The 24,320-nt window shown below is 37.7% G+C and overlaps 2 protein-coding genes across 3 annotated transcripts; one reads left to right on the plus strand and one right to left on the minus strand.

The window, feature by feature from the left end:
• Positions 1-3,115: 3,115 nt before the first annotated feature.
• Positions 3,116-3,833, minus strand: LOC140010562 (uncharacterized). Its single transcript, XM_072057853.1, has 2 exons — positions 3,725-3,833; positions 3,116-3,564 (listed from the first exon to the last, which is right to left on the minus strand). Exons 1-2 carry the CDS (start codon positions 3,831-3,833, stop codon positions 3,116-3,118), a joined length of 558 nt encoding a protein of 185 aa, XP_071913954.1.
• A 4,858-nt stretch (positions 3,834-8,691) lies between these two features.
• LOC113698492 (protein TONSOKU) lies at positions 8,692-23,900 on the plus strand. Of its 2 annotated transcripts, none has more exons than XM_072058319.1 (19): positions 8,692-9,035; positions 9,837-10,634; positions 11,127-11,303; positions 11,491-11,582; positions 12,231-12,329; positions 12,585-13,054; positions 13,135-13,181; positions 13,257-13,475; positions 13,837-13,984; positions 15,800-15,916; positions 18,333-18,436; positions 18,559-18,682; positions 18,820-18,932; positions 20,829-20,940; positions 21,319-21,423; positions 21,500-21,566; positions 21,658-21,778; positions 21,866-22,039; positions 23,099-23,900. In XM_072058319.1, exons 1-19 carry the CDS (start codon positions 8,751-8,753, stop codon positions 23,753-23,755), a joined length of 4,029 nt encoding a protein of 1,342 aa, XP_071914420.1. In that variant the 5' UTR covers positions 8,692-8,750; the 3' UTR covers positions 23,756-23,900. The 2 variants fall into 2 exon arrangements, with proteins under 2 accessions (XP_071914420.1, XP_027074129.2); XM_027218328.2 differs by having other exon boundaries at positions 18,336-18,436.
• Positions 23,901-24,320: the final 420 nt, after the last annotated feature.

Below are 24,320 nucleotides of genomic sequence, written 5' to 3' on the forward strand. Positions count from 1 at the left end.
GTTTCCAAGACCCTTCCGAGTTCGTTTGTCATTTCATAAGAAAAATCCCAGTTTTCGTAATGCTCTTTGAAAAGTCATAACTCAAGTTTCGTATGTCCAAAAATCATAAATCTTATACCATTAAAAAATAAATTCAAAAGTCTGCAACTCTCTAGAAGACGTTTTCATAGAATTCAGCCCATAAAATAGTCAAATCTCAATCTCAATTCACTGCTCAACTAAGTGCAAAAACAAGACAGTCTTGGATTTTTTGCCCACTTTGAAATTTTTCTAGTATTTATACAAAATGAACCAAACCATGAAGTTTACATAATTAAAAGAGCTATGAGTTTAGTTCAAATGCAACAAATGAAACTCAATTCAGATTTTTCTACACCAAAATATAACAAAATTTTCAAGACTGCTCAGAGTCTCCTGCGGAAAAAATTTTCAGCAACACTTGACTCAACCTTCCCACTTAAACTCATAATTTTTGTTCAAATCCAAGTCACGATCAAATTTTAATGTCTAACAAAGTTTGTGGAGCAAAATTTCCCCCAAAAGTTTAAAAAAAATAAGGGATAACAGCACTCAAAAGTTTCGGCCAACAAGAAGCTTTCAAAATAAAAATTTCTCAAGTCATCTACCTAGATCAAGGTTTCAAAAAAACCCATCAAAACCCATCAAAAATCCAATCTTTCTAGCTACAAATCTACTAGAAACCTGAAGAAAAGAGAGAGTTTCAAGCCAATACCTCTCCTAACAATTTCAACCAAGCAACAAGTCCAAGTTTCCTCCAAGAGCTTCCCTCCAAGCTTCACTCAAGATCTATTGGAGTAGTTTAGGGTTAATCTTTGAATTTCTCATGGATTAAGCAAGAAATCAAGGCTAGAAAATGGAGTATTTTCTCTCCCCTTACCTCCCAAATTTCATCCAACAAGAAACCAAGAAGAAGAAATGGTAATAAAGGCTTGGTTTAGGATAAGAATGAAACTTAGTCTTGGTCAAGAATTCATGGTTGAGTGACAAGTGTCAAATCAAGATGTAATCCTTATCTAATTGTCTTCCATTCACTAAAATATCTAATCCATCTCTAATTATCTCTTAACACCTTATAGTACAGTATTTCTTTTGCACAAAACTTTTTCTAATCTTTCAAATTTAGTGTACGCACCCAACTAGTCGGTCACACTAGTATAATACACTATGAAACTTAACATGCACTAAACTATAAAAAAAAAAAAAAAGGGAATGATAGAAATCTTAACTTAACCTTTAAAATCACTATCAAATTAAAGACTAGCAAATAAGCAAGTAAAGTAAAATTAAAAGGGAATATAAATTAATTTTTCAAAAATAGAAAAAAGTTAAAAATAAATTTTGGGTCCTCACATATATAAAATAATTGATCTGCTTCTTGAACCCCGTCTCTCAGTGAGTAGTTTCGCTCTCCACCCAAACCAAGCATCACATTTTCATTTTTTGCTGCAAAGCTAAAATGGGAAAGAATGCTTGGTCTCTGATCAAATTCTTCTTGAACATGATTCCAAAGCCATTGGAGATTCTCATGATTGTACATCACTTCAGCAAGACAATTATAGTAGTATCATGTAGGTCTAGGAAATGCAAAATCGTGAAAATCATAACCTGGTGGACCAGATTTAGAAAAATTTGGGGAACCATAAGTTGATTGAATAGGGTTACTCTAATTAGGCCGGCGGAAGAAACCATAGTTTCTGTAATAATTTTCCACGTTCTCTTGAGCTCTCTTTTGATAATTTTCCATGTTTTCTTAAGCCCTCTTTTGATAAGAAGGTGGGTGGTGATGATGTTGATGAAGAATAGATGAATAGAATTGCTACGACTGTAACTTTCTACCTCTCCCTCCCGCCACCTCTACCTCTCCCTCCCCCATCATCCCTCTTATTCTCCTTCTCCCCTTCCTCTTCCTTCCCCCGTCACCCCTCTTTTTTTTTTTTTTTGGTTTTTTCTCTTCCCCTCTCCCTCCCCCCGCCACCCCTCCCTCTCTCTTCCCCGCCATCCCTCTTCTCCCTCTCCCTCTTCTTTTCCCCTTCCTTCCCCTCGCCACCCCTCCTCTCCCTCTCTCCTCCCCCCGCGCCATCCTCCCCCTCTCCTAGCTGCGATTTGGTCACGCGACCAGATCGCAGTCCCCCTCCCTCTCCCCTTTTGTGATCTAGTTGAGCAAGCAGATCGGTCAAAGGGAGAGAGGGAGGGTGGCGGGGGAGGCAGAGGCGAAGAGGAGATGGAGGAGAGAGAAAGAAAAAAAAAAAGAGCACCAATAGATCGGTCAAAGAAGAAGGGGAGAGGAGCAGAGGGGGTGAGGAAAAGAGAAAAAAAAAGAGGAAGGCCGAAACTGGTTGCCGGAATAGTGACCGGCGCCGGCAGCGGTGGTGGAGGTAGTGGCCGGCGACGGAGGACGTGGTGGGTTGGGTGGAGGAGGAAAAAGAAGAAAAGTTGAAGGGAAAGTTTTTTGTGTATTTTTTAAGTGTGTAGGTTAAAAACTTCGATAAATTTTTTGGGATTCTTATAGCAAAAATTGTTATAAAACTAGTTTTATACAAACTTTGTAAAAAATCAAGGATGCGTTTGGATTCCATGTTTTTGGAGGTGTTTTTGAAATACTTAACTGTAGCATTTTTTGAAAAACTTCAAAAAATGTTTGGATGGAAGTTTTTGAAAAACTCTTTGTTTTTGAAAAATACAAGCGTTTGGATTGACCAGTTTTTCAAAAACACTACTTATTGGATAACTGCCCAATAGCTTCAGTAACAAAGCAAATGTGACCTTTTTATAAAGGAGTTAGAATTTGCAATATAATTTGTGGTCGAAGTGGCATATACTACCAATTTCCTCTGTCCAACATCAACTACTACTACTTAACTTGTTTTTGATTTTTTTGTACAATATCATCCACATATTTGATGAATTAATAAGCATTTAGGTGTATATACGGGGGTAGAGATATGCACGAGTTAGCATATATAAGATAAAGGTTCTAATTCGTGGTCAACATTACACAATAACATTTGTTACACATTCATAATCAAGTGGAAATCACACGTTTCATAAAATAAGACTATTAAACTTTTATTTAGGGCCTATCGGTCCAATGAGCCTAGTTATGCTCATTCAAATACATGTGAGCCGCCATCGCCCGCCGATCTTCATTCCAATTATCTATGCCCTGCTGCGACATATCGATGGGTTGACCCGGATGCGGCTGCTCCCCTGCTATATGTGCATCAACTAGGGCTCCGAGAGCTGCTTCTTCGTTGAAGTACTCATCCGTTGGGGAGTATGCGCGCATAAAATTGTGGAAAGTACAACACGCAAGCACAATATTATTCTGAGTTGCTATTAGGTAGTTCTGCATTGGACCCTTGAATATTGGAAATCGCTTCTTAAGAACCCCAAATGTGCGCTCAATAATATTTCTAACCGATGCATGCCGCCTGTTGAACAAGCGTTTAGCAGCCCGCTCATGATGCGTGCCCTGTGCTCCCCTAAACGGTGCCATAAAACCCGGCATATTTCTATAAGCAGCATCTACCGCATAATATTTCCCTGTCAATGATGTCGTGTTGATAGTTTTTGAAGGTATTGAAGAGAACAAAGAGAAACGGGGGCACCAAATACTGAATGATGGACCGCCTTGAAAGTATTTAAAACTACTATTATGGAATTTCTTAATTTCAGTTGGTACAATAGGAAGAAAAGCACATACCCTGCGGTGGCATAGGAAAACTTGAATCAGGATCTAGCAAGGTATCTTGAAGAATTCGGGCATCATGAACACTACCCTCCCAACCGATCCGAACATATACAAATCGCATGTCATGATCGCAGGCAGCAAGGACATTTTGGGATAAGTCGCCATGCCGATTTCTATACCTCTCTCGTATTTCTTCTGTGCACTAAGCGGAGACGTGCGTCCCGTCTAGTGCCCCTACACAATCCTATAAAAGTATACAACAAAACTAATTTTTTTTAGAATATTGTAAATTGAAATTTGAAAACATAAAGTGCAATCCATATGCTAAAAATACAAACCCGAAACCACGGCATGAGTGATGCATTGTTCAAAATTCTTGGGTGAGTCCCATCGAAGTCAATTGGCCTAACGAGATCACGACCGAGGCGAACTAATGCTCGTAACACACAACGAACATGTCGATCAATCGTCTCCGTTGAATGCTGGAACCGCTCGGCTAGAACACGGTGCTGCTCATCATGGCTCAGGCACATTAGAGTTAAAGCAACGGATTCATGAACTCTCACCTGCTGTAAAGGATATGTATGCCAATAACCACGCTGAACCAACAAATCACACAACATCAGGAATTGGGGAACATCCAAGCGCATGTTTTCAATAATTCTGTCCTCATGTCCGTTTATCAGCTCAAGCACGTAGTCCCTCCCCGAGAACACACTATCTCTAACTCTTCTTCTTCTGGGAACTCGGTTAAAGCGTGGGTCGAAGAACATGAAGCCTAGGAGCACAACTCCCAAAAGGATGTTATCGAAATCAACATCGTCCGTCTCGTCATCCAAGTATCCGCCCTGAATATGTCCCTGATTATCCATCGCACTGCTATCAGTATCAAGTATGCAATAAAAATTCAGGATACCCTGCAAAGAAAGGAATCAAAAGGATTAAAAATAGAACCCAACAATGCTCTGGCTATATGCACAAATATTTGATATAGAACAATCATGATAACAACTTATGAAGTTCACATCTTGTTCCTATTATGATAACAATGCTCCGGCTATTTGAACCTACTTTTATAAATGTAAAGCCTAGCAAAATAAGAAGTTTGCAGTTTCACAAATACAAGTTTCCAACAGAAGCATACTTGCTGGTTTCCAAGTTAACAAGTTGCACACCTATGGAACAATAAATCCGCAAAACATTCTAATCGTCTGGTATAATTTATACCTGGCCAAGAAGCTTAGCAAAAGTTTCCAAGTTAACAAGTTGCGAAGCTTGGCTACAAATGTACCACAAATCTTATACAATCCTTAGGTATGGTGAATACCTAGGCAATATGATATAGAACAACTGGTGCAATCTACTACTTTAGCTAGGTTCGACCGAAGGCAAAGAATTGGCCAGCTGTTTAATGAACATTTGAAATCAAGTATAACTATGCCAATTCCAAACGTTACCAAACAATTAAATCATCTTATCCCTGCTTATGACTCTGTAACAAAGCCTATTATCACACACAGCCAAAAGTTACAGCAATCTATTCGAACGAGCACACACAGCAATTAAAAGGTCACTAAATCGAATTATTAAAATTTAGAAAAAAAATAGACTCATTCGGGGTACACAAATAGAAAAATTCACCGTCAAAGTTTCCAAGGCCAAACTACATCAAACAAAAATAAAAAGTGAAACAGTGGAATTGCATGTTCGGGGACACAAAGACAATCCAAGTGGGCTGCCACAACTAAAACTCGGATGGTATGAGCATCTATGCGGGTGGGAGGAGCCCTCGATGTCTCACAAACGCAAGCCGGGCATCGTCTGTGGTGCAGGAGAACCAAATGATACGCTCCGCTTTGGACCGGAGGAGATAAGCCATCTTAAGGTGAACTTCAATGTCTAGCCCAAGCGCACAGAGAGGCACCATTGCAGCTTCTAACTGCGCATCGTCATCTACAACAACCTTTTCACTCTTCGAAGGTGCAAAGGTGAAGAGACCTCTGCACCTCCGCTCTTGCTCTTTTTACAGCTCAATATGTGTCAATGTTGTCTAGGACGCGGACATACTGCTGGAATTGGGGGGGACGATGGTGAGAAGAAGGAATCGCAAGACATGTCACCCGATCTGCGCTTCCCTTTGCTGTTCTTAACTTTTTGTTTCCCTTTCCGACTCACAGGCTGTGAGGGAACATTTTCCTCGGAGGAATCCACGTCCACAACCCCCTTTCCTGAACAGCGTCTAGCAGCTCTCTCCATTTGCTGCTCGTCGGCCGAGTTGGGCGGTGAATCTCCATATCCACCGCTGAAATCCCCAGTCACCCCTCGATTCATGAAAACTTCTTCAAGCATGTGATAAAGTAGGCATGAGCAGTTGTAGAATCTAGCGTATGCCTGATTCACCTACAACAAAGCAGAAGATAGCAAAAGCACAATGAATGCAACTCTGAAAAACATATGATTGCATTAGAGTTAGAAAACCAGCAATTAAATCCAAGGGGGGAACAGTTAATGCAAGGGGGAAGATAAAATCCAACAGGGAGACCGTTTTTATCGATTCCGAATAGCTTAAAAGTAAGAAACCAGCAAGTCAATCCAACGAAAAGAAAATTAAACTACGAGGGTGAAGATAAAATCCAAAGGGAAGACAGATTTACATAATTTCAATTGGCCTAACGAGAAACCAGCAAGTGAAGGGCATAGTACGGGGGGACACTTAGTGAAAGGGGGAAAAGAAAATCCAAGGGGGGGGACAGTTTTCAATAGTTCAGATTGGCTTAAAATACAGAAACCAGTAAGTAAATCCAGCAGGAAAATAGTTATATCCAAGGGGGAAGAGAAAATCCAAAGAGGGGGCAGTTTTTAATAATTCCAAATGGCTTAAAAGTAAGAAACCAGCAAGCTATACTTGAACCAGTTGGCTCCACCGTTCATCATCCATCATGAAGGTGTAGTTCGTTGAGTCCCACCCCATACCAGTGCCCCGTTTCTTGAATGAAATGTAAAGCTTAGTAAGGCTCTGAAGGGCATAGTACTTCGACCGAATACTATTGCGGGGAAATGGAATTCCGAACCTCTGAAGAAGCATGTTAGTAACCTCGGGGATGACATGGCTCCCGATGTTTTGAGACGATATCTCTCCATTCCTATGCATATGCAGCAGATGTTCGGCAAACGCAAATTCATGTTCAGATGTGAAATTGTTACGTTTTGAGTACTTTCCTTTTGACGGTTTCATCTTATTTCTCTCTAGGATACATAAACAAGAAAATTGGACGAAAATGGTCAAAAACAGACAAATGTGTCCTCGTTGTCATATAAAAATGGAGAAGGCAGTTGCACTTGAGGTTGTAAGTAGAAGGCTAAATGCAATTGGCTAACCTTGAAGTAATTAGTTATGCAAAGTTGCAAATCGTTTTCTCCCTGAGCTGACAGCGAACAACAATTGCTAAATCCCCTACTCCTTCGCAAGACTGTGAAGTATATATAGAAAATACAATCCTAGAGGTCATTTAATTGACTAAACTTCAACAGAATTAGACCAACTGACAAGTCTAACTTACCCTTCCAAGCACGCCGCGTCACAGGGGGCATGTAGCTCCAAGGAGGAGACAATAAAAGGACAATGAAGTAGCTGCAGCCGCAGTACTTACATAAAATGGAAGAAATTAGGTCCCCAAACTCATGCAAATTACTCAGCAAGACTGTGAAAACACACAAATATACTACAGCTAGCACTTTAAATCTACTACAGCCACCGTTTGGTTCGGAACAAATTATACATTGGTGCAATTTAGGCAATAATGTTGGAGTACATTTATAGCTCTGAAGAGGGTCAATTATATGAAAAAATATGCGGCAAACAAGTCAAGCGCCTATTCCAATAACACTGAATGTGCATAACAAAGACGATCGTCGGCAATGAGCAATCCCCATTCAGGACGAAGTTGTGAAAAAATGTTTTCAATAATTTACAATTAAGAACCAATATGAAAAAATGACATCGGCTGACCAATTTCATCATGAAATTAAAGACGCTGAACAAGTTTAAATACTTGATGTTGAGTCACTATTTTTTTTCCAATCGTCGGAAACAGATTGAAGGTGAAGAAAGAGACATCAATTTAGATGGTTGCCCAAATAAAAAATTTCAACTGTAGCCCTACTCTGTACGAATAAACCCAAAACTCAACGAACTCACCTGCAAGTTCCTTGAAAAAGAGGAGGCTTCACCGAACTTCTTGTGGGATGCAGCAGCGTACCGCCAATATTTTCACGAATTAACTACTGTAGCAGGGCCGAGCGAGTGATAATCGCGTAAGGGCACCTCAACGAAAAGAATCTACAGCGTGTGACTCCAATTGCAGATCTGCCCGCAGCAAGCTCAGGTGAAGCACACAGTTGTTTGTGTAGCTCAAGCTTCATTCCAATTAACTCCTTTAGCTGCCGGGCTGGAGGTGTGGAATCGATGGGCTGCCCCGCTTGCAGAAATCGTCGGTTGGTCGCTCTTCGAAATTTGAAAGGAGGAGCTGATGTCCAAAGGCTTCTTCGTTCTTAGCTCAGCTCAACAGAGAAAGGATAAGAAATTTTACACTGTGGCATCACATGACCGAAAAACTGTTTTTACTCTTCAGGAGCTAAAACAGTGTAGTCTTACTACAGTAGACACTGTAATTTTTTGGTGAAAAGCTGTTGACCACTTTTTGTAGTTTGACTACAAAAACAGTTTTTACAAAAACTACCGATCCAAACAGAGCCCAAGGTTCCAAACAAGCCCTTAGTTTAACAGTCAAAAAGAGCCTTACTGACCTAAAGCGAGCCATTTTTTTTATTCGAAATTTTAATGTCTTATTTTTAATTAATTAATTTAATTTATTCTCCGTTTCCCTTTTTTTAAAAAAATTTGTATTATTCTTCCCGCGTACTAATAATGAATGGCGGGAATCTATTTTTTGCATATTTTAATATTTCGAAACCTCGTACTGAATCGAAACTTCCAAAAGCGAAATCTTCGTCAAAAGATCAAAATACTGAATAGAAAATGGCGAAGAAGAAGAAAAACGAGGAGCAGCAGCTGCGCGATGCGAAGAAGGCCTGCGGCGAAGCGAAGGCGGTGGGGAATAGGGCGGAGGAGGGGCGGTGGGCGAATTTCATCGGAAACATCCATAAGAATCGAGGGGAGTACGTGGAGGCGCTGGATTGGCTGCAGAAGGATTATGACGTTTCAGTGAAGCATCTGCCGCCCAACCAACTCCTTCCTACTTGTAATACCCTCGGCGAACTCCACCTCCGCCTCCAACATTTCCACGAAGCCCTAAAGATTCAGGCAATTGATAATTTGACCCTTTTTTCCCCCTTTACTTTGGGAAATTGTCCTTGCTCATAGGGTTATGTGTTCTACTTGGTGCATTATGAGTTGTACCGTTGGCTTGGAATCTTAATTTTGTCAATTTCTAGTGAAAGTGAATAGGAAGTAGGTTACCAGTAAGAAAATGAGCCTTTTTTTTTGGGGAAATTGTAATTGCTCATGGGTTGTAATTGCTCATTTTTCGCTACTGTGTGGAAGTGTTGTACATTATGCATTATGAGTTGTACGTTGGCTTGGAATATGAACTTTGTTACCTTTTGGTTAGAGAAATAAGGAAACTTTATGAAAATGATGCATTTGGTTGCCTAGTTGGCTTTCGATATTGTAATTGCCTTCAGTCGGCTTGAATCTCCATCTCAGGAAGGTTATGTGATCATTGCTCTTACTTTGCAACAGGCTTCTTCGGCTAGGAAACTGGATTAGTTTGAGCTATGCTTAAGCTGGCCCATGGCACCAACGTATGGTGGATTAGTTTAAAGTGCATGCAAGCTGATTTGAGACACCTGACAGACAATGTCAATAAATTCATATAGTTGTATGACTATTGATTTGTGGTGTTGTAATTTGCGCTTATCTAAGAAGTTGTTAAGCCTTTTTATGAATCAAAATATATAATTTGTATTTGCATTTGGAGGAAGTACAGTTTCATCAGTAGGTCTCTGTTCTTGCTGAATTTGCAATCTGTTTTCAAATTTCAATCAAAATATTCACTTTTTCTTTGTTTATGGTTCTTGTTTCTTATTGGTTTTCGTCTTATAGGAAAAGCACTTAAGGCTGGCAGAGGACACAAATAACCTCATTGAGCAACAAAGAGCAAGTACACAACTCGGTCGGACATACCATGAAATGTTTTTGAAGTCTGAGGATGACCATTCCTCGATTAGGAATGTCAAAATGTACTTTAAATTAGCCATGAAACTTGCTGAAGATATCAAGAAGAGTCCAACAGATAGCAAATCTTCTATTGTTAGGGAGTACATTGATGCTCATAATAACCTTGGAATGCTTGAAATTGATCTTGATAACTTGGAAGAAGCCAAGAGAATTCTCAATAGAGGATTAACAATCTGCGATGAAGAAGAGGTAGATGAGGATGATGATGCACGTAGTAGGCTGCACCATAACCTTGGCAATGTTTATATGGACCTTAGGGAATGGGACAAAGCACGAGAGCACATAGAAAAGGATATCACAATTTGTAAGAAAATTGGGCATTGCCAAGGTGAGGCAAAGGGTTTTATTAATCTTGGGGAGTTGCACTACAGAGTCCAAAAATACAATGAGGCCATAATTTGTTACCAAAAGGCCCTTCAACGGGCAAAGTCAATGGAAGATGAGGATGCTTTAGTGAGTCAAATTGAACAGAATATTAAAACTGTAGAAGCAGCAATTGAAGTAACGGAAGAATTAAAGCATGAATCTCAGAACCTCAAAAGGCTGGAAAGGAAGTTGCCAAGTGCTAGAGGCACAGGATGTGAGAGGAAGAATTTGCTGCAACAGATTGTATCTCTTGGTCATCTTATTGAGAAATCAAGCATGACACTTGCATGGCGGAAGGTACATATTAGAAACTATTTACTTATCTGTTTTCACATTTGGTGTGATCAGCATCATACTTGAAAGAGCCAATTGTATCAGAATTTGATAGTACCCATCGCTGGAATCATGAATATGAAGAATCACGCAGTTGGTTTAGACCTGTTGGAAGTAGTTTATCATAGGAAACACCAATTATTCCATAGACCAACCAGAGTTTGACTGCCAGAAATGAAAGTTCTGCAGTACTTTAAGCTTTCAACATGATGAAATGTTCACATTCCCTGACGGAACATTGTGATTTAAGATGCTCATGCATATTAAAGAGAATTTCTTGTATGACTTAGATGTTCTTGGTGCTGAGGGAAATTAGTCTAAAATATGCGAAGTGTGTACTTGTTTATGTACTCATAATTTGGCATTCAAGAATTTTGGAAGGCATCTTTTTTTCCCCCAACCCATGTCTGCTAAGCTACTGCAACAATGAGTAATTCTGCTTTGTATTTCTTATAGCATCTTAAGTATGCAAAGATGAAGAAAAGGATAGCAAATGAGGTTTGTGATAAAGAGCACCTGGCAGATTCATTTCTTGCGATTGGAGAGTCATACCAGAAGCTTAGGGAGTTCAAGAAAGCTCTTAAATGGTACACAAAGAGCTGGGAATCATACAAGCTAATTGGCAACTTGGAGGTAACTCAATATCTCTCTCTACACTACTATGTCCTGCTTCTTTTGTACATTTTTGATATAGGAAGTTTATGCATGAGACTGGTTTATGTAAGACAGCAGTTTATAAAATATATTTTGACACCTGAATATTAGCTTTTCCCTCGATCTGTGTGAGTATATTATGTTTATGTGAATGTTGTGCTTTTAGGGACAAGCATTATCCAAGATTGAGATAGGAAACGTTCTCGATTCTGATGGTGATTGGATGGGGGCCTTAGATGCTTTTGAAGAAGGTTATAGGCATGTAACTTCGACTTGACTGTTCTCTTTGCCTTTAAAATGGCTTCTTTCCAGATAGGTCCTTGTTTGACCTGGTACTTATTATAACAAGCTGGTGCTTGGGATTTTTCTTATGAACTTGCCAATTAGGTTCTTTTTTCACACAGAAGGTTTATAGCCTATGCACTGACACGCACCAACAGATTATGTCCTTAGCTTTCTTGTTTTGAAGATCGTAGGCACATTTGAGCACACAGACAATTGCAAGTTGTTTTTGGTTGCGTTCACGTGGCCCTGCAGAGGTCTAGATGCATGTCTCCTAGCCAAATTCATAAAAGAAGTCCTTGTATGCAGATAGTTAAAAAAAAAGTTGTTGCACATATGTAATTTTGACTAGTGATTACTGAAAAACTTGGGTTAGTCTTCCATGTAAATTTCTGTCAGTTGATGCAAGAAAAAACAAAGAAGAGATCAATAAAATCACTAGAGAGGGAAAGAAAAGTAGTTATTAGTCCTTTATTATTTTACAACACCACAAACTTTTTGCTACAACAGGTGAAATTTGCTTTAAAAGATGCTGCATTTTGTCATAATCTATCTGTGACTATTTTCTTTTGGAGCATCCATCATGTCTTTACTCATGCCACATGGTGTTTTTCTACAATGCAGGATTGCTCTTGGAGCTAAAATTCCTTCTGTTCAGCTGTCTGCTCTTGAAAATATTCACTACTGTCACATGATCAGATTTGATAATGCTGAAAAGGCTAGGTACTAAATTCTTTTCTGATTTGGAGACCTATGTGAATTTGTCTGTGACATTAAAAGGTTCTTTAAGAATAAAACTTAGGAGTGAAAATCTTCTTAGCACCTGTAGGTTGAAGTGTATTTTTTTTACGTGACCTTTAATCGTTATGAAGTACATGTTACTCCTGCATTTTTTTTAATCCTAGCACTCACACAAGTATGTTTCCACTTTGATTCTCTATGAGGTACCTGCTTGATGAAATAAGATTCTTTTTTTAGGAGTTTGAAATTGTCAATTGACAAACTAAGGCATTCAGGAAGTAAGGGAATTGAGGCAAAAGATACGGCAGGCCACTGTTGTTCTGAAACTGATACTGAGATTGATGATCACTCAGCAAAAAGGTCTGAAGTTAGCATTTCACCGGAAAGAAGTTCATCAAATTTCACTAGGTCAAAGTCTCATTCATGTGAGGAGGACTTAAATGAAGATGCTCCATTGATCTCATTTCTCCATCCTGGTAAAAAGGCAGCAAAGTTGAGAACCCGGTGTGAAGCAGCAGTGCATACTTCTATCAAGCCTCCTGAAACCTCACCCAGGAGCACATCGATGTCTGTTGGCAGCCAGGCAGTTGGTCGTAAACGTACCCGTGCTGTTATTTCTGATGATGAATATGAAAACAATGAGGAATATACCTCCAGAAGAACAATTTATAGTGGCCACGGAGAAAAAGTTGCTACTTCAGATGGATGTAAGTCAATAACCATTGCATTCAGCTTTATGATTGCGACAGCAAAGATGAGAGCACTCACTTGCTTTTGTCAATTGCAGTGGAGAATACAAAGAATTCGAATTGTCCTGCTGCTAATGAGTTCCCTGTAAGCAACTCTTTGATCAAACTCTCATGTAACACTATCCCTGTAAACTATGCTTGATTCTTTTTGTTTTGGTAGGATATTTCACCGCTTGCCTCAAAATGTGCCATGAATGCTTGTACTCCTGTTAACCTTGAAGAAAGTAGTTGTTCGTACAAATCCAGAACTTCAATCTTAGTTGCTCAAGATGGCAAGGATTTCAGACAATCAAGCACAAATGAATTTGCAAATGCCACTGGAAAGCTGCCTTTCAAACACAATGTGCCAAATATTTGTTCCTCTCCTGATGAAAGCTGTGTGAGTACATTTACATAAGTTTTTCTCATTACTCTATATATTAAGTAACAGTACAAAAACTGCCTAAATTAAGTGATAGTGCGATTGTAAGTCAGTATCGATGCTATATGATGCATGAAATTCGATACTGGCTAATGTCTGCTTTTACTCCCTTGACAATCCAAGACTCCTGTACCAAATTGAATGCCCTCTTATTTGCATAATCAAGATAACTGATGCCTTTGTATCTTTAATGTCAATTGATTTTGGCAACACTTAATTTTGGGTTTCAGGTGTATTTGCTATCATCATATATTTTGGCTGCAATACTATAAGTCTGTCCATGAATTATAGCATTTTGTACTTACTGTGTTGATTGCAGCAACACATACCAATCAAAGTTGATGATTACTTGGTACAAATGAAATTAGACTCATTCGTGAATCGAGACAAACTCAGCATAGAGCAGATAAAGGCTGAAGTGGCATGCTTGTACTACCTACAACTACCTTCTGAGAGGAGAGTAAAGGGTAGGAATAGTTTTTTTTCTTTCTGAAGTTAATTTGCAATTTGCTATTTTGCTTTCCAACTAGGAAAAGATGGACCGTGTCTATGAAAAGCTAAAAGTCCATTTAAAAAGCTTTAGTGTTTGTATCCAAGAGTAACTGATGAGCAACATGAGGGACAGTTAATCTCATTTTCCTTCATATGTTTGTTTTACTAGAATTTTTTTTTAAATTAAGAAAGTGGATAAGAATGGAAAGGTTTGTGATGTTGAAGTTCCTGGATATATAAATTTACCACTCAATATTTTTCATGGTGTAGATAGGTCTTCACTGATTTGACGCCTAGAATGAGATTTTGTATCTATGCCTCAACATGTTAATCAATAGTGTACTGACATTTGAGATCACCAATGTCATACTTGTCAGTATGTATATTTGTTTCATCCCCTATTCCATTGTGACACTATTATGCCTGCCACAGTATGAATGGTCCATGCCATGCAGAAATAGTATGCACCATCAGTATATTTATTTTGGTGCTTAGGTTTATTTTGTTGCTTTCCTCTCAATGCCACTGCTGACACCTATGCTTTTGTCACACTTACAGCCATCAAATTGACACGTGGACCTCAACATGGATTAATTATAAGTGTGTAATTAGTTCAAAATAATTGAGTGCATGATCCAAATTGAATCAATTAGTACTTGCATTTCAATGGGCTAGAGAGTGAAGGAAAATAGTTGTGCATAATAGATGCAGTCTCTGCATTATACTAAAAATATGTATGTTAATTTGGGAGATTAATTTTATCCTATGGATGTTTTGGTCCAAATGATCTGCTTCACCTCCTTAGCAGCTAAGTAACTTGTAATTTGGCAAAAACTTTGTTATGTATCAAAGTGAAATGATGGAGTCTGATTACCCAACAGATTAACAAAATTATCATCTTGTTGTTCCCTAATGTGCTTCATCTTCTTAATAGGGTACTAATTTGAAATTGATAAAATTATTGTTAATCTGTATTATTTGACTGATCAATGAAATTATGATCTTGCTATTCTTAATTGCTGAAATTGATTACAGAGTGAGAATTTAAATATTTCTTCATGTTTCCATGTAGTTCATATTTTCCTCTTTAGAAACCTACATTGTGAAAGGAGATGAAGTGTTATACATGCAATTAACTTTAGGTTAGTAGGTTAAACTGTCATTTCTAATTTTCAAAGCCACTAGGTTACCGCAGTTTGGTTTGTGCTTCTCCTCTGTGTTACAGACTTGCAGCAATTGTTATTAACTTTAGCTTACATTTTTCTTTTCTTTAGATTTTGCTGTTTTGTATGCTATACCATTATGCAAATGCAATTTTATTCTGGTGGCGTGTATGGCCATGTTGTCTCATTCTTGCTTTTGGACCAACCCTGCATTTGTTGATTTTTGTTGTGTTAGTACACGCTTTTATGTGGTTGAAGCTAGAACTTGTGTCTGGATTTGGATCAGTGTCTAGTGTCTATTACCAAACCCATTGTCTGCCTGTGCAGGGGAATGGAAGGAGAACATTTTTTTTTACATGACACAACAAAATGGATGGTGTGAAAGACTCATTTAATGTAATGAAAATACTCTAGTTAAAACCTGGGAAAATCAGTAAAAGATTAAAATGGAAAAGGAAATGAGTGCTAAAACTCTAATTGTCACCTAGTTGCAGCTCTGATAATGAAGCAGTATAATTCCTGCAGATATCACCAAACATGATTGCTTAGTTGCAAGTTTTTTTTTACTATAAAGTGATGTTATCTCAAGCATGGATAGTAGCTTACACAGATATGCTATCACATCAGGTTTGGTGCCAGTGGTTCAAGACATAAAATATGATGGTAGATCTTTAGAAACTTTGGAAGCTTACATATTGAAGAATTGCGAACTTGGAAGTGGCCAGATTGAAGTTTCAGTTGGGGGTATGTCTATAGCACTTGAACCTTCTATTTATGTGAAGCAGTTTTCATAATCTGGGGTTACTTAATTTTCATTTCCATCAGTTTACTGCCTTTGAATTCTTTGAAACAAATGATAAACTGTTTTTACCTTCTACCGGGAGATGCATGTCTTCTGCAATAGATGACCATGGATGGATGAAATGACAGGAGATAACTTCTGGAGTATATTGCAAGATTGCATAAAGGACACGTACATATTTCCATTCTTGTCTAGCTGTTCCAACTTGTACTGTACTGTAATCTTTATACTTGACTTCAACTTGTGGTTTTGCATTTTGTTTTTGCATGTTAACTGTCTTAGGTAAGAAATGGATATGCTGATTACAATGAGTATTTGATAGGACAACTTCAGCAGAAGGTTTGGCTGTTGGAGCTATTTTGTTGTCCTTAAGTTACCATGGTATCACCATACTGGACCACAACTTGGTAGTATTTTCCAAAAGTAGTAGACTACGGAAATTTTCTTGGATCAAATTGCATACTGAAAGTGAATGTGTTTTGGCTGGCTAAATCTAACCCATGAAGTACATTTTGCCCTTGGAGTAAATGCTATACAGTTCACAATCAGCACCCAAAGAGATCTTGCAACCTTCCAAATCGTAGTTTTATGCAAATGTATAGCCAAAATAATTACAGAAACAATTGTATAACCTAAAAAGGATTCTAACCACTTCAAGAATGTTAGTGTTTTGCTATGATTTTGAACTAATGTATAGTCTAGTGTATAACCTAATGTATAACCTAATGATTTTGAACTAATGTATAACCTAAATAATTGTATAGACAAGGCTATCCATGGCCAACCACAGTGCTTGTGGCAACTCATGAGCCTACTTACCCTCCATGGACCATAGAGATGCATCTTCTTTATGAGACTATCCATTGGCCTTTTTGTATTGGTGTTCACTTAGAAGTGGTCAGTAGTTTGTGTCTTTCTGTGTAATTGTATCTCTTAAGCTTGTACCTCTGTGTATCATCCAAATTTAGGTTTTCATCCTTGAGATTAATTGTTTAACCTTGTTCCAGAAACTCATGTATTAGATTTGATGCTATATTTGTTTCTTTGCACTACATTTTTAGGACTCAGAAATGTTGTGCTGTCTTTTGTCCGGGTAAGGTCATAAACTGGATTCGTATACACAGAAAGTCCCTCATACGGTTTCACCTGTCCTCTCCCTAAGATTACATTTTAGGATAATTCAAATTTTTCCTTTTTTTTTTGGGCGAAATCTTATGTTTTACCTTTTTTTCATTATTGATCTACTGGTTTTTGAGCCTGTGTCCTACTCTCTTTTAGAAGCATTTTGTTGTGTCCTTGTACTGTTCTGCCACATCTCATGTCCATAGCCATGTTTCATAGCTTTGCCACAATGTGAGTTCAAGTGACAGGTATCCAAAAGATGCAATATCCACTGATTTCTCCAATAAGGTTACATAGGCACTAGACTATATGCATAAAATGGATGTGTGTGCAATATAAAGATTCAATGAACAAATTGTGGAAGCTTAGGAATCTGAAGTCGACATTTTTTGAATTCTTGGAAGTCAGATAGTGTGGTTTACCTATTTTAAGTTTGAATATGCTTCATTAATTTGTGTCAGTTGGATTTCTCAACATCAAAATTCACATGCAAGTTCGTTAAAAAATCATGCATCAATTTGTGGTGGTAACTTTGATAACATTTGCATAAAGTAAAATAAGATGTGTTCTTCTAGCCGTTTAGGTCTCTAGTCTTTTAAATATACTGAGTTTGACCCAAATGATCACAAAAGATGAGTTTCTTCATTAGAATTTAAGTCACTTTTTAAAACAGTATTTCTATAGCAAATTATAAATTGAAGCATCTTGTTTCCTTTTTTCTTTTTGCTAGACCTCTAGAATCTTGTCATCAAGAATTTTTCCAGAATTGAAGCCAGAACTTTAGTGAGTTAAAACTTGGGGAAGATTCCTTTTTTTTTAATCCCAGCTCATACAAACATGAAGTCAGCCTTCATTTTGTATACCCAAGAGCTCGTAATATCTCGTGCCAGTGGGTACTCTCTGTGAGTCTGTGTGCCATATTTTTTTAACTTTGTATTTGCAAGTTAAAGAATGAAGAGCAAATTGATCTCTTATATTGCTTAGCCATAAATGTTGGCTCTGTTTTGGCTGTCTTGTTGATAACTATTTTCCATAATATGAGCATGTCTATTACCTTGGCTTACTATTTGAGATTATTAACAATAATGACTGGTATTGTAGTCATGTAGCACATTTGTGGCAACTATATAAAATTGTCCACTATGAGTTTATTTTTCTGTATGAAGCTACGCTTAAGTCCTTTGTTTTGTTTGTTGCAAACCCCCTTTATTTATGCATGGTATCATTGTTTTCAAGTAGTGTGGGTACATAAGCGAGTAATGAAGTTATACATTGACTGCTGCGAGGAACTATCAGAACAACCCAATTTGAACGTTCTTAAGAAGCTATACAACTTAGAGGTGGGCTTAAATAACTTGTGTTGGTTTTATGCTGCTTGCTTTTGATAAGTTTTAATGACTGCAGGAGAATTTATAGGAATTAGTCCTTTCACAAGCTGCTATAATCACCCATGTGTTACCAGGTATCAGAAGATGAAATTGTTGTCTCCGACTGTGAACTGCAAGATATATCTGTCGCACCACTGCTTGATGCCTTGCATGCACACAAAACAGTTGCCATCATAAACCTTTCTCACAATCTCTTAGGTAACTTTTATTTGCTTGTCATTTCACTTGGTTTTTCAGACTTCAAACCAGTAGCATTCCTTAATGTTTCTCTCAGGAAGTACCCATGATAAATTCTTTTCTCTTTGATTGGTAAGTACATTGTTGCTGTTTTCCAGGAAATGGAACAATGGAGAGACTCAAGCAAGTATTTGCATCATCAGGACAGAATTATGGTGCTTTAGTATTAGATTTGCACGGCAACCGACTTGGTCCCACAGCTTTATTCCAAGTGTGTTCCATCTCCTATGCTCTGTATTTTTCATTCTTTTATTGGCGACAGGCAACTCTTAAGCCTGGAAAATTAAGTGATAGTTTTGAACATAGATGTCAACTCCTAAAATCTTAGAAACTGTTATGGTTTAATGTTTGAAGAGATAAGTTCAATGGTCATGTATGGAGTATAGGAATACAATAGTTATTCTTATTTCATACTTTTTCTTCCAGATCAATATTACAACTTTTTAATTGAAGCAGTTTAACATGATCAAGATCTTTATTTTTACAAATAGGGGATAATCATGTCAGGAAGTTACATAAATCCTACAACATTAAGGTGGTTTTGTATATTTGGAATGATATACAGGTATGTTAAAGCAGAAAAGTGTGACTCGCAGTCATCTTACCCTTATCTTGTTGTAGGTTTATTGAATTTTGTAGTTGGTGAAACCCTGTACTAGATTTGCTTGTCTGTAGAATAGAAATTTTCGTTTTTTGAAGACCATATATTCCTAATCGTGTTTATGCAGAAAGCTTTATCTGATCTTGATTTAAATATGAAGTAAGAATAGCTATTAGTACATATGTATATGCAACAATGCTAGGATTTTTCAAACCATTGCCTGCTTGGATGTAGACACTTTCTTAATTTAACTGCACTTTTTTGAAAAAACTAACACTTTGCGACTCACATAACTGGTGCTCTTTGGGCATCCTTAAACAAGCCAAGAATTTTATCACGTTATGCAGCTTCTGCATTCTCTCTCTCTCTCTCTGTGGAAGGTAGTTCAAGAAGTCAATTACTGTATCTTTCTAGGTTGTTCTATTTACAGGAAAGTGTAGTGAATTCTTTCCTCTCTGTCCCTCTGTGGCAGACATAAAAGCATTTCTTTCATTTCTTCAGATGCAAGCGACCAGAATTTGCAGGAAAATTTGTTTAGCCACATGAACTAACTAATATCTAACCACTTCCTTTTGAAACTTTCCTGCCTTTATCTCATCATTACGAGTTCAGCTTTCCAATGAAAATTTCATTTCATTCAACAATAGCCTAGTCTTATGTCATCAATCAAACTCTTTGGATTGTGACATTGTACCTGAGAATTGGAGTTGAATCAGCACAGGCAGAACCTATCATTTCTTTGCTCATTATACAAAAAGATCAATAGATTCATCCAATGATACTTATATAACAGACACTTATGATGTATTTCCAAAAAGAATGTATAAGATCATGATCAGTTAAGTTTACTGATATGCCCTCAAATTTTTAGCTTTTATCAAAGTGAATTGTTCCCAAGTTCTTTAAAACTGTGGCTGAGATGCCCTGCATTATGTGATTCATGCACTTTCACTCTCTGGACAATAATTTCTGGATTTTTTGAACTGCTCGATGTTTAAGCTACACATCGAACTGTAAATCACCTTTTAACTTTGCAAAGGGTTTTTTTTTCCCTTCTCTTTTTTGACTAGTTGACACATTTTTTGTTAAAGCATGTTCAAGTTGTATATCCGGAGTATCCTGCCTCCAAATTTGGCTATATAGGTGGCTAGACCATGCAAAAAGCTGCTGTGTCCCAAAGTACAAAAATCTCTTAGAAAATTGTAACATCCCATAAAGAATCTTTCTCTTGGTGGAATACTCATGCTATTTTCAACGATATCAATGTGAGAAGTTGCACAGGCTATTCGATTTAAGTAAAATAATTGATACCTTCATCTATTTAAGTGATGCGTTATTTGTACACGATAAGAGTTGGCTATGCTGGAGAACTACTTGAACTATAATCTGTTTATGGATATCTATACATCCTGAATGGAAAGTTGCTCGAATTGCAAATTTTTTTAAGCTGCAGCAGGGAACGCCACAATATGCTCCTGTAAGAGTTTTTGTTCTCTTGATTTACAGATTTGTGAATGCCCGGTGCTATACTCACGATTGGAAGTATTAAACATTTCTGGCAACCGCTTGACTGATGCATGTGCTTCTTACCTTTCTTGCATTTTGAAGAACTGCCAAGGTGAACTTCTTTCCCCTTCCACCCGATCTTTTTCATTTTCCCTTTGCTCTTCTATAATCATTATCCATTTTATTAAGAATAGTTTCAAACCTGGCCTAGTTTCATGATCTGCTAGAAACATAATTGTGGCATCTTTTTTATTTTTTTGTTGGTGCTTTTAGTTTAGTGCCTAACATACTAAAATTGGTAACTTATAGTGTACTACTTTGATTGCTGCCAAATAGTGTAAACTAAGAAAATAAAGCTCTTTCTCACAATTTATGGCGTGTCTGGATTTCTATTGCATTAATTTTCCTTTTTTTCATTATTCTTTTTCATTTAATTGATCTTCCTCTTTGTTCTTGTTTTCCTTCTAATAAAACCATTTCATTGTTCCAGCTCTTTATAGTTTGAATGTCGAAAACTGTTCTATCACGTCTAGAACAGTTCAAAAGATTGCTGACTCACTGCATTCTGGATCTGTATTAACAAATCTCTCTTTAGGTACTTCTCATATAAATGCAAATCTATTTTCAGGATTTCTATGTACACTATTTAAGACTCTCTCTCTTTTAACCAGGATATAATAACCCAGTATCTGGGAATGCCATTACGAACCTTTTGCTTAAAATTGCTGATTTGAAAAGGTTTGATCAATTTTCTTTTACGTGCATAATTTGTTCTAAATGATATCTTGAATCAATAATAATGTAACATTTTACAACTTGATGTTTCTAGATTTCAAGAGCTCAATTTATCTGGTATTAAGTTGAGCAAACCTGTAGTAGGTAGCCTTTGCCAATCTGTCGTGAACTTAAGATTGTCAGCTTTGATGCTTGCAGGCTGCAGTATTGGAATGGTAAGTTGATTGTTGTGTCTGTTTTCTAGCAGATTCTCATTGACTTAATATCCTCAATTTTGAAGTTACTTAAGATTCTTTTTGCAGGATGGGGCATTACAGTTGACTAAGACACTCTCAAATGACACTCAGGAACTGGTGAAGCTGGATCTATCATCTTGTGGAATAACATCAGAGTATTTCAGTATGCGAAATACCGGAATTTGTTTAATCAATGGTATTCTTGAGCTGAATCTTGGAGGAAATCCTATTATGCAAGAGGTATTTTTCCCCCCTAAGGAGCAAAAGACGGTTTTGCTTATATTCTTGGGATGTATTTTCTGTGCTGCATATATATGTACCCGTCTATCTGTTTATATATGGTATTCTTGAGCTATTATGCGAAAGGGAGCAGAAGAAAGGGTTTGTGCTTATGTTGTTCTTAATTGTGTTTTCTGCTCTGGATACACTCACACACACATATAATAAAGATAGCATAGATCTAACGGGTTAGAGCTAAAATATAGAACAATATATTGCTTTAGATTTCTCCAAGAGCCTCAACAGTCCTGGAGGTCTTACACTGCGTTCTGTGGCCTTACACTGCCCGGGCCGACTGTTGGCACTTACAAGTAACATGTTCGACATCAAAGATCTAAGCTTACAGATCTATACTAGCAGCATTATAATAAGCTGGAATACATAATTGTCACCCCACTTCCCCCTCTGGCTCTGATACCAGAATGGGGAGGAGAGGACCTACACACACATGTGGGGTGTGTGTGTGCGTGCGCGCACATGTTTGTCTATATATATTCAGACAACCAACTCATAAGTGGTGTTATTGGGTAAGATTGCCCAAAGTTGATTCGTGATTAGATATTTAGTCACATAGTGGCATAATCCATTTGTTTTCTGTAAAACATCCTTGCATTCAGTGCTTGATCTATCTTAGTCTGTCAACTACCACGGTGGTGAAGTTAATACTTGAGAATCACAGTAACCTGCTATTGACATTTTTGACGTGCATTCATGGATTCATACAGATAATGTGACTAAGTTCCAGCAAGTTGAATTGGTTATAAACTATTGATATTAACTTTACAATCACAACTACTGGTATCTGATGTGCATGAATCAAGGCTTATATTGATTTTGAGTGTCCATATGCACTGTTTTAAGGTAAAGTGAGGTGCCCATCATCGTATTCTAAATGTCATGGGCCTCTAGATGTAATAATCTAGCATTAGTAAGGTTATAAAAAGGTTTGTCAAAAGAGCTCTTTAACAGGATTCTGGCATCATTTTTCTCTTTAGAATCTAAATGAAACCATGATATCAGGGTGGCACTGCACTGGCCTCTGTACTTGCAGATCCTCGATGTTGTTTAAAAACTTTGGTACTCTCCAAATGCCAACTTGGGCTAATTGGCATCCTTAGGACACTTGAGGCACTGTCGAGCAATTGCTATCTCGAAGAGCTCAACTTGGCTGAAAACATCCTTCCAGCTGAATTAGAATATAGCTTGCTATCAGTGAAAGGAAGCCCAAACTCCACGCAGACTAAGCTCATTCTTCCAAACTCTTTACACAAAGCATCTGCACATAAAGAGTTTGAGACTTCTACACAAGAGCCCTGTGCTGTTAACACAGATTTCAATCAGATCGAAGTTGCAGATAGTGATGATGATATATTTGGGGTGAATGTTGCTGCTTCTGGATTGAGCAACGAGCATATTAGCTTATCCCAGAAGAGCCTACTGAATTCAGAATCTGCATACATTCAGGAGGTTCTGGCTGCTATTGCCATGGCAAAACAGTTGCAAATTTTAGACCTCAGTAAAAATGGTTTCTCCCAGCATGCTGTGGAGAGTTTGTTTACTGCATGGTCAAGTTCAAGAGCTGGTTTAGCTCAGAGTCATATTCAGGATAGTGTGATTCATATGTCAGTGGAAGAAAACAAATGCTGTGGCATCAGGCCTTGCTGCCAAAAGGTTTGAGCTATATGGCTGCTGAAATTGCTGGTTATTTCAGTCGGCTTCACTGAAGATTTGAAGTGGATGCAATCAACATGGCATTGACCATATTCAACTATTTGGTGCCTCAACAATGGCTATCAGAAAGCTACGTACATAGAATCTTTTTCTACTTGTGATTATTGGCAAATTTGTCAATTCATTTATCTATGTAATTATGATAAACAATGAGCTGTACTTGTGTTAAAGGAAGTGTAGGACGCCCATGTTTGTTCTCCTTATCTGTTTTTTTTTGGTAACATTCTCCTATTTGGGCTATATTTGGTAAAACAACTTCATATCCATACGTTGCTCGTACACTGCTTTAAAATGTCGTTTCATGCTATTTGGGCTGCGCTAGGGACCTTGGCTATAAGGAGTTTTAGTCTAAAGATGGGTCTCGTGGTGCTTCTTGACCCTCCCAGCTCTGGTGCATGATTTCTTACCAGTAAATTATATGGGTGCATCCTGCAGTAAATTAGTTACTCCTTCCATTCCATTGACATTGTTACGATTTTTTTTTTTTTGTGGTATATCCCAAATGAATTAT

This window comes from Coffea arabica, chromosome 7c (assembly GCF_036785885.1).
Source record: "Coffea arabica cultivar ET-39 chromosome 7c, Coffea Arabica ET-39 HiFi, whole genome shotgun sequence".
Taxonomy (NCBI): Eukaryota; Viridiplantae; Streptophyta; class Magnoliopsida; order Gentianales; family Rubiaceae; genus Coffea; species Coffea arabica.